Source organism: Salminus brasiliensis, chromosome 14 (assembly GCF_030463535.1).
Source record: "Salminus brasiliensis chromosome 14, fSalBra1.hap2, whole genome shotgun sequence".
NCBI lineage: Eukaryota > Metazoa > Chordata > Actinopteri > Characiformes > Bryconidae > Salminus > Salminus brasiliensis.
This window is the reverse complement of record NC_132891.1, coordinates 33,769,679-33,780,307: the sequence shown is the minus strand read 5'-3', so window position 1 is coordinate 33,780,307 and position 10,629 is coordinate 33,769,679. Positions and strand designations below refer to the sequence as shown.

The following is a 10,629-nucleotide window of genomic DNA, read 5'->3' as shown; positions in this document are numbered from 1 at the left end:
CTTCTGCAGTGTTGCCCTTAAAGCACCTTAGTTTTTAGGAGTTGATGAAACCTTTGTATTAAAACACAGATCTCACCCTGTGGACAGACATGGGTCGATTCTTGTCACTCCTCTAGCTCCCTCTAGTGGAGATTGCCTGTGTGAGAATGAGTGCAAAAGAGTACATTTCCTGTATACTGTATACTCCACAATACACGAAAAGACAAAAATGACCGTGCCTCGAAATCACTAAAACTGGAGTCATTTAGAGTGGGAAAATAAGTCAGACTCTTTTGTTTGTTTGTTTTTCAGGCATGCTGTTGGTGCCTGACATTAAAGTCGCCCAGGTGACAGGAGTGACCCTGCATTTGGAGTGGGCTCCGGTCACGGGAGCGAGTTACTACACCCTGATCGTGAGAGAAGACACGCCGTCTCGTCCACTCAGAGAGGTATTGACCATCTACGACCCAGCGTGTGACGTCGCTGACCTCGAACCGGCCACCCGCTACTGCGTCGTCTTGTCCGCGAAAAACTCCCTCACCCAGAGTGCCTATTCCTCCCCTGTGTGCATCACCACTGGAGCAAGCATGTAAAGGACAATTCAACCGTTTAACCTGGATGGACTTTTGGACTTGTTGGAGTGCTAATGCCGCTTCCTAAAGATGCAGATAAAGCTGATTCGGATTAGTGTGGATTAACATCACAAAAAAGCTGAAACTAGTTCTTAAATTTTCAACCTCTGACACTACCGCCACCATGTTTGACAGTTGTCATTGGTTTTAATAGTAAATGCATAAAAAGAGAAAAAAGTATATTTAGATCTGACAGAAAGACAAGCTGTAAAAGAGCTGTATTTTTGATTTATTTGAATTTTATGCTTTACCCATAAAAGACGAGTTTGAATCAGGGATTGCAGAAACAGTGCCACTAGCACCAAGTTGCAGAAACAGGTGGTTGCGTGTTTTAGAGGTCAGAGTTGTGTGGTTGTGTGAAAGTCTTTGCTGTTGCAGTACCAATTACTAACCTGGCAGTTCCAGCTATTCCTAATTAATGCCATTTCTTCTTCTCTTTAAAATTCTTTATGAAAAGTCTTTAATATGTAAAGCCAATCTTTGATCAAACATGATGATTCAAATCCTTAAAACTCTTCTGTAGACGATAATTGATGTGATTTCTTCGTTATAATGTTGTAATTACTAGTAAAGAGAGCTTTCATGCTACACTGTTATTTTATTGAGATGGGCATGAAGAGTAAATTTCTGTAATTTTCATTAAAATAATCGTTTGAATCATGACTGTATGTAGACTACATAGATAGAGCAAATAAACTGCTATTTATCAAGCAATATTTTTAAACTATATATTATATTGTCTATCTGATGTACGATGTGATCTGCCTCATTTTGTTGCAATAGTTCTTTTTTATATTAAAAAAAAAAGAAGCCCAGAAATGAAGGAATAAAAGAATGTGAATGACTGAAAGTACTTCTCTCTCCATTAGGAGCCGGTCAGTTGTTCTGTGTCCTGATCTTACTCTTTTCTCCAGCAGCATCGCGGCCTCTCTAAAACCTCGTCATCTGTTTTTACAAAACTAATCTGCTGCGTCCGACTCGTCGGTTGACCTACGCATAACAGAGACACCCCACATTTGCTTTGATGGTGCTGATCGAGAGAACTGTAAAGGGGTCTGGGCTTGTAAGGCATCCCGTTTATTTATGATGGGGTTCTTCACAGGTTTCCTCATCCAGACTCTTAATGAGAGGGCCAGGGCAGCCAGGGTCAGAGGAAGCAAGACTTGAGGCACGGGGAAGAACCTACAAATAAGAAACTCTGTAAGACCATGAGGACGAAGAAGTTAAACTGAGTAAGCGAGACCTTAAATGATAATCTATCCAGGAACATTAAGAAAAAACACTTTTGAAAAACCAAGAATATGAAGTATGAAGATGGACCAAGAGCATGAACAAATACCTCGTATGATTAACTCTAGGAACCTGAATAGGAACATCTTAGAAGAACCAAAACCCCAAATAAGAAACTCACTAAGAGGATGAACCACTTTTTCCACAGGAAAAACCAAGAGCTTGAGGAAGAACACAAGAGACTCCACATCAGACACTTTCTAGGATTATGAGGAAGATCCGATACTCTTAAACAAGAAACTCACAAACAGCAGGAGAGGCAACCACTTAGAAGAACCAGGACCAGCATCTTCTGGGACAGTACAGTACATTACTGTACAGTAATGATCAATTACAATTACAAATAATTGTAAATAAACATATAAAAATCACATTTAATAAAGTAATAAGTGAAATGTGTATGGGTTGATGATTATCTGAGGTGTTTACTTTTATACCCAAATTCCCGGATCTGGATTAGGCCCAGTGGTCCAGATCCAGGAATCTGGGTTTAAATGCAAACCCCCCTTTCTTAGGGTGAAATTAATCCATTAATCCATTAATCCATGTCCAGGAGTTTGGTATAAGACATTGCACTTTCCCTGAAGCCTCCATACCCACCTGTCCTCCTCCCTCCCACAGCTCTGATAACCCCAGCAGCTACGCCGCGCATGCGTGATGACAGGGCCCCTGCGTGATGACGACACGCGCTGGCGTCCCGGCTGGAGGCAGGCAGGCAGGCAGAGCGCGAGCGGAGCGGAGCCGAGCGAACACTTCTGAAGCAGATTTCCAGGACAAGCCGCGATGGTTCGGTCCAGAAGCGAAGCTCAGCCGCTTGTAGAGACCCTTTACCACTGAACACAAGCCGGCACCGCGAGCAGGGCGGCCGCGGGTCGCTGCCGGGCCGGGGTGAGTGCGGAGCGCCGGGGGGGGGTTTGTTTGTTTTCGGACTCCGGCCAGAAAGTTTAGCGTTAGCTTTAGCGCTAGCTAGCAGTGTTTACCCCTGAAACGGGCAGCCCCCCGCGGTGTGAGCGCCGGGACTGGGCGTCTCTGCTGCCTCTAAGCCCGTTATACAACTTCATGGTTCACGGCAGGGGCTTGTTTACGAGTTCAGGGCTGGAGCCCGGGGTGTGTCGCCCTGTCAGACCGCTAGCGCTGCCTTGTTTTGGGGTGGGGGACCGCGCGAGCTCCCCAAACTCACCAAGCTCACCAAGCTCACCAAATCAGCTTACTGCTGCTCGAGCCGTCGTGTCTGAGTTAGCTAGATTAACTAGGTTAACGTGCCTTTTGATGTGTGTGTGTGTGTGTGTGTGTGTGTGTTTTCTAGTGCATGTAGTCCCAACTGTGTCGCAGAACAACCTGTGGGTCATCTGACTGGCTTCTGGGAGCAGAGTGGTGTAGCTTAGCTGCTCCTCCCAGTTTTAGGAAGCCTCCCTCACCTCAACCCTGTGGTGATGAACCACAAACGTGCTCCTCAGCTCTCTGTAGAGAACATAGAGGACGGTGAGCACGAGGAACTGGGTCCATCTAAGGTACACCAAGTAGACAAAAGTATTGGGACACCTGGTTAAGGTGCATGCATCTGTCACGGTGCACCGTACAGCGAGATGCAATGTGTTCTCTGCATGTAACCCATCTGTGATAGTGAACACACACACACACACACACACACACACCCAGAGCGGTGGGCAGCCAACTCCAGCGCCCCCGGGAGCAGAAAGGGTAAAGGGCCTTGCTCAAGGGCCCAACAGTGGCAGCTTGCCGAGCCTGGGAATCGAACCCACAACCCTGTTATCGATAGTGGTGGTGAAAATCAATCAATCAATCAATCAATCAATGGTGGTGTAAAATGCTAAATGGTGTTTCGCCAGCTCATTTAATTCATTGGAGTTACTGCTTGCTCACCTCACCATCCCCAACTCATCCCAGAAGTGTTGGATGGAGCTACGTCCATCATTTATACATGGGCCAGTATGTGCCAGAAGGTGCTAATAGGTTCATGTCTGCTCCAGAAAGTCCTGTTTTGTTGTTTTTGGCAGTGCTTACTTACTACACAGGGGCTAGACAAGCCGTGTGCAACTTAAAGGAGCCGAATGCATTCGTTAGAAGGGGTGTCCGCAAACATTTGGATCTGTAGTGGGTTGCTGATTTATTGACGATCTACTGATTCAGTCCATCTTTCCATGTTGTCTTGCAGACGTTCTGACCCCCAAGCTTGCGCTGCTTCAGCTGTCTACCCTGGCTCGCCCGTTCTGAAAATGGAGGGACTCCACGTTCACTGTGTTTCCTGCGTGAGCCGGCGATGCATGGTCAAGCCCGAGCCTGGCCTGTCCTGCGACCTCCTGGCCTGCCCGCTGGTTTGTGGTGCAGTTTTCCATGCCTGTAAGGCAGACGAGCATCGGCTGCTGTGCCCGTTTGAGAGGGTCCCGTGCCTCAACCACCGCATTGGTTGCCCGTTCGTTTTGGCACGGGGCAGGATGGCCGAGCACCTCGAGGTGTGTCCTGCCGGTGTGGTTTGCTGCACCATGGAGTGGAACAGGTGGCCGGTGAACGACGAGGATTACCGCTCTTACGAAAGGTTGAGTCGGGATGCAGACGAGGAAGAGCAGTTAGACATGGCCCTCGCCCTGCAGGACCAGCGCACCATGCTGGCCTCCCTCAAACTCGTCTCCCTAGCACCCACCAATGGCCCTGGTAGAAAAGCACTGCCTGTGGAGAACAGCGAGAAACCTGGCTTGCTGATAGATGCACGTGTTCCCACCGTAGCGGCTGAGGGGCCTGCGGACGAGGCATCTTCAGCATGCTGCTCAAAAGACAAAATCAGCAACGGCATTAATGGAATGAACGAGGAGCATTATGGTGAGCTGTACCAAAACACAGTGGAGACAACCAAAAGCCTGGCTGCAGCCCTCAACGTCTTGATCCACCTCAATGCCTCAGATGCGCAGAGCTCCACCACAAGTGTGTCGGCAGCGCAGTCCGAATTAAACGGAGCGCTACACGAAGCGTTCGATATGAAAGAAGAACCCGGGCCCAACTGTGATAAAATAGCCAACGGGGTTAGCGGTTTGAATGAGGAGTTGCAGCCTCAGCGACATCAAACCTTGATGGAACTGGGCAGAAGCTTGGCCTCTGCCCTCGGTGCGCTGGGCGATGCCGTCAAAGGCACGGAGCCATTCGGTAGCTGTGAGCTCAACCAATCAGAAACTGTAGAGTCAGCAGACGTGGAAATGAAGGATGCTACGTCCGAAGCGGAGCCTGAGTTGGGAGCGGTTGTAGGATTCGACGAGGGAGGTGCAGGTGCACTTCTTGGCGCTATTAACGAGGAGTGTTCTCACGAGTCTTCGGGGTATTTGCACAGGCTAGGAGACGCAGAGGAGCGCAGCTTGTGTACCAACTGTCACAAAGCTGTAGCGTCTACAGCAGAACTGCAGGAGCACGACATGGAACCTGCTGAGGTGGACCACGAATGCCCAGGAGTCAGTGGAACTTCTTTGGAGTTTGTTGGTCCACTGATTCCCCACAGAGCACAGCTGAGACATGACGTAGCCCCTGTTGCAATGCAGGAAGCATCCGGATCCCAGGCTCCATTACTGCAGCCACCTGTCCACGCTCAGGCTCTGGTTATTCCCAGGGACTTTGCGCTGCCGTCCGTGGCGTTAGACTTTGAAGACAGGGCTTTTGAGAGGAAACTCCAAAACCTTCAGTTACTGCGGAACTTCATGCCACTCGCGCTTAACGGGAGGAAGACCTGTCCCGCGGACAGCTTCCCGCACCGGAGTCCTCGCTGCAGAATGGAAGACAAAGCTGTGGACACGTCTGACCTGGAGCAGGAACCTCGTGATGACCCCATGGACCTCGGGGAGATCGACTTCACGGCTGCCGCGCTGCTCTTCTGCCTGGAGGAGTCGCCCCGCGCCCGGCGGATATCTGACACCGTCTATGCTTTCGGTGGCTCGCGGGTCGATTTCGGCACCCAGACGTTCAGCTTTCCCGCAGCCATCTTGGCCACCAGCACGATGGTTGGGGAGGTGGCATCGGCCTCGGCATGTGATCGTGCTGCACCCCGCCTCTCGCAGCCCAGCCCCTTTTGCACCTTGCGGCTGGACCTGACGCTGGAACAGCTGGTTCCCCGGCCCAGCTGGGCCCCGCGCGAAGGCTCCATGTTCACCTTTGAGTGCGGCCAGCTGTTCCGCCGGGAGGAGTTCCTGTCGCACTTCCGCAACGTTCACGGAGATATCCACTCTGGTTTGAACGGCTGGATGGAGCACCGCTGCCCGCTCGCCTACTACGGCTGCACCTACTCGCAGCGCAGGTTATGTCCGTCAACGCAAGGGTCCAAGGTTGTTCACGACCGCCACCTCCGGTCGTTCGGGGTGCAGCCCATGGCGGACGTGATGGCGGAGCCTGAGTGCGATCGTGTGAGCGGCTTGCCCTTTGAAATCCTGCAGCACGTGGCACGGTTTCTGGACGGCTTCAGCCTGTGCCAGCTGTCCATGGTGTCCCGCACTATGAGGGACGTTTGTGCCAGTCTTCTGCAGACGCGGGGCATGGTGGTGGTACAGTGGGAGAAGATGCAGTACCCAGACGGAAGCCGAAGCTGGAAGATAAAAGACAAGGTAGGCTGGAATTTAAGATCTTGTAGAACACAAGCTAGGTACGTTTGCCAGTAGGTCAACAACTTTGCCCATGTATCCATTGAAGCTGGTGCCAAAGAACTGCTTAGATGCATGGTTTCCAACCCTGGTCTTTGAAGTTTGAACCCCTTGCAGTGCCTCATTTTAGTGTTCACCCTGCTCCCAACCCACCTGTTCCAGCTCACCAGCTTATTTTCAAGCCCTTCCTGAGTAGTCGAAGATGGTTTGTCTGAGCAGGACACCTCTAAAATGCCCGGGGAAGGTGGTCCACCAGGACCACAGTGGAGATAATGTGCAGAGGCTCAAAGCTAGTCAGTATAAGTAATTAGAGTGCAATTGGGTCGCACCCATACTCCCTAAGCTATTAAAAGTCTGCTCTTATTAACAGCGTTGCCTCGTCTTGGCAAGAATATCTGACTCTCTCTGCGGTCTCTTTTCTGCAGGTGTGGCGGTTTAGTACGGCCTTCAGTCCGGTGACCAGGTGGGAATTTGCGGACATTTCCAGCATGGCGGACCACCTGAAACACTGCCCTTACAACGAGGTCCACCGGCAAGTGGAGGCGGTTCCACTGCCCTGCATGTGCACGACCAGGGAGCTCACCCGCGACGGCCGGTCCCTGCGCTCCGTCCTCAAACCAGTATTATAATAAAGGAAACACTTTAACAGCAGAGCGCGAGAGCTAAAACACTACCGTACCTAACCTCTTTAACCAATGCTATCTGTCACTGTGTACATAAGACGAAATATTTTTTGCTTTGATGTTGAGATTATTTTTTATATATATATAAATATATATAGAAATATATATATTATACAGTACGTCAAATTTGAAGGTTGATTCCAGGTGGTGTGTTTAATGTTTTAAGGACGAATACACTGAGGGAAAGCGTTGGAAAATGTTTTTGGCCCTGTTTCTCATAGAAGTGGGCGGTCAAAAACTCCAGAGATGTGCCGCAAGATGGCTTGAACACTATAAAGTGAGGAAAAAACATCAGACAGGAATGAGTTAACCAAGTGGAATTCAATGAAGAGCCTTAATCAGTGCACTCGATTTCTCTAGCTTGACACACTAGGGTCAGTAGTCCCAGTAATCTTTCACAGCCAGGACTCCAATCAAGTGCACCGCTCTGTTATATCACGGTTGCATGCTTTTGGTTATTGGACAGCGCTCTGACAGGAGAAGGTAGCTTTCCTGGGCTGAATGCTAAGGTGGCTAACCATGATGGAAAGGTCATGGATAGTAGTGCTCCGGTCACGCCAACTTCTCTTCTCCCATCCAGCCTCCATTCAAGCCAGCCCCATGAGCACTGCAGGCGACTTCAGCTGAAGCGTTCCTGCGAGAATCCCAGAGCGGTGCCGATCCTCTTCGGGTCATAAGATCAGGGAGCATCCAAGAAGTCAGAACGCTGATCCTAGATCAGAACATGGACTGGTACGGTATAGGTAGAAGGTCAGAAGGTCAGGATCAGGCCTTTAGCACGCATATCACTGAGTATGGCTGAGGCTGAACCTAAATCAGTACTTTTACAATAAAATAAGGTGGAACGTCGCTCCCAGCCCCGAACTGGGGGCTCATATCGAGGTGCGTTGGCCGTATTTTTTATTTTTAGGAAATATTTCTGTTCTGGTGTAGCACAGGTTACACCCTGCACTTTACCGAACTCCGCCATCGGCACAGACTCTCCACCTTCAAGCAATAGAACACGGGCTTACGCTCTTAAAGAGCACTTAGGTCGCAAGCACTTAGCTGTAAACACGATTGTTAAGACTTATGTAGCTCGTCTCCAAACATCGAAACGACTTTAAAAGGTTTACATAGGAAAAAGGCTTGCTAGCACAGGTTCTAGCTCTGTGCACACACTCAGGTGTGCATGTCGTCAGTGAAAGCGTGAATGCGTTCGATACTTTCGCTTATTAATCATTGAAAGCTTTTTACAAATGTGCCGCCGCCGCCGCTGCCACCATGAGCAGAAGCAATAGTCTGGGCCCTCTTCAGCTAAGCGGACCTTATGTACTGCATCTTTTCTGTCCTACCTTCTCTTAAAGGAAATCTCCAGTGTTTGGCCTAATCTCCATTGCAGGTGTCTGTAGTGTACAGTGTTCCCCTGGACATAGTTTAAAAAGACGTGTACAGCAGGGTTCATGGGTTAGAAGCAACTTCCCATTATTTCCTATTAGTTTCTATGGTGGCTCACTGCTCAATACTACAGCACTGAGGCTTCCTTTACAGAGGAATTCCACCAAATTCAGAAATTCTGCATAATAATACAGTGGTGGTGAAGTAAACGGTCATTCAAGGTGGTGTGGTTTGGTGTGAAACGGTTCATCATAGAGAAGCTTTTACGTTTAGAGTTCTTTGCAGTGGTGGTGATTTCTACAATGCCAAAAATATAGCAACATCTGAAACCACTGGTGGACCTACACACGTCTTCAGAATTTTACATATGTAATGCGCAATAATTCCGAATATTATTATTATTATTATTGCTATTAATTAAAATATTCATCTAAAATAACTGTTTTCTTCTAGACTACTTTTCCATATGGTGCCCTGTATGTTTTTTTTATTTTTATTTTTTTTAATATATATATAGTCCGGCCAAAACCTTCTCACAACTATCATTAAACGATGTCTCAGCCACCAGACAGTGCATTCATAACCATTTCATATGTAATAACTTTGTGGTGTAGCTTTTTGAGACATTAAACTTTTCAGACCTTCACCGCCATTGTAAAGAATGCTGTCTGAACCGTATGCAGATCATTTCACATCAAACCACCCTCAGATTTTACTACTTAATCATGTAATTCTGCAAATATTTAAGCTCCTGTGATTATCAAGCCCTCCATGAGTTTCCCGGGACGTGGGTCGAGAACTACTGCTATCCAAAGCCATGTTTTTCATGTTTTCGTCTGTATTATCCCAATGAAGGCCTTACCGAGTTATGTCGGTGTTTGCGACTGTCGCGTGCCGCCGCCGCCGCCGCTGTGCTGCTGAATACGAAGGAAAGAAAAATACATTTATTTTATTATGTTGGTTTTTTTGTTTGTTTGTGTTTTTGGGGCCTGACCGAGTGTGCTGGCTGGGCGGAGTGAGCGGAAAGACACCCAGGAGACACAAGCCAGGACGTGGCATAGGCTGGAGATGCATGTGGTTTTTGGTTGTGTTGAATAAAAAGATATTTTATGATCTTTGACCGGACTCCGTCTGTGATCTTTTGACCTCTGTGGTCACAGCAGGCCTGTCTGCATGTGGCATCCCTGACCACAGCAAGTTCTGCGAGGTCCTGCTGGACGATTTCTAGGCATTTAGTTAAATGTTTTTTTTTAATAGGACATCTCGAAAACCTTTGTCTTGTGAGCTTGGCCTTGAGATGGAGGTAATCTAACTAAACTCACTCACCTGGAGAAACGTCTTCAGTCATCATTTATAAAATAGAATTAATAGAAATTACATTTTCCTTTGAGGAGAAGGTTTGAACCCCGCCCACATTTATTACTGCTTCAAATCTGTAGCATCAGAATCAGCTGCAGATGATCAGAACATGGTTGGAGAGGATTATTCTGAAGGAGTCTGGAGGATTATTTAAACCTCAGACGTTTAGTCTGGTCTGCTCTGGATTGATGGTTGAAGTGAGTGAGGGGTGAAGAAGATCAGCATCATGGCCAGATCCACAGAGCTCTCCGAGGCCTTCAGGAAGAAGGCTGTATATGCAGGATGAGGAGTCTCAGAACAGTTAGAAATCTCAAGAGGTGTGAAGAAGTCTCCAACAGTCCTACAATCCAGTCATCACGGTAGCAGGGAGCTCTAACCAGAGCTGATGTACAGCAGATTTTCATGAGTGGAGTGCAAGCAGGAAACCCTCACCGCCAAAAAAAACGACATAGGGCTTCTGGACGAGGCAAAGGTTCATGGGTTGTGCCTGGAGGCTCTACTCTAAAAGCTCCAAATCCGTTTTATGGGGGAAAACACTTTCACAAGCTTATTTGCCCTGTGTGAGTTATTAGTAAATTCAGTGACCCCGGATGACATCAGTATATTAAATGGAGCCACTGAACTGTGGTCAATTCTGTGCTATTGGGCCTTTACTGAAAAAGGTCAGGTGTTTGG

The 10,629-nt window shown here is 48.2% G+C and overlaps 1 protein-coding gene across 3 annotated transcripts; it reads left to right on the top strand.

The window, feature by feature from the left end:
* The first annotated feature begins 2,599 nt into the window (after nt 1-2,599).
* On the top strand, nt 2,600-9,713 carry fbxo30b (F-box protein 30b). Of its 3 annotated transcripts, XM_072697202.1 has the most exons (4): nt 2,600-2,789; nt 3,208-3,412; nt 4,078-6,499; nt 6,961-9,713. In XM_072697202.1, the coding sequence occupies exons 3-4, from the start codon at nt 4,139-4,141 to the stop codon at nt 7,162-7,164; spliced, it is 2,565 nt and encodes an 854-aa protein (XP_072553303.1). In that variant the 5' UTR covers nt 2,600-2,789; nt 3,208-3,412; nt 4,078-4,138; the 3' UTR covers nt 7,165-9,713. The 3 variants fall into 3 exon arrangements, with proteins under 3 accessions (XP_072553303.1, XP_072553302.1, XP_072553300.1); XM_072697201.1 differs by lacking the exon at nt 3,208-3,412; XM_072697199.1 differs by lacking the exons at nt 2,600-2,789; nt 3,208-3,412 and having other exon boundaries at nt 3,422-6,499.
* Nucleotides 9,714-10,629: the final 916 nt, after the last annotated feature.

What these genes read in the sequence shown, in the direction of transcription:
- fbxo30b (XM_072697199.1), top strand. Translation starts at nt 4,064, where the DNA reads ATGTTGTCTTGCAGACGTTCTGACCCCCAAGCTTGCGCTGCTTCAGCT. An exon ending in GCTGGAAGATAAAAGACAAG is followed by an intron (nt 6,500 to 6,960) that starts GTAGGCTGGAAT and finishes TCTTTTCTGCAG; the next exon opens with GTGTGGCGGTTTAGTACGGC.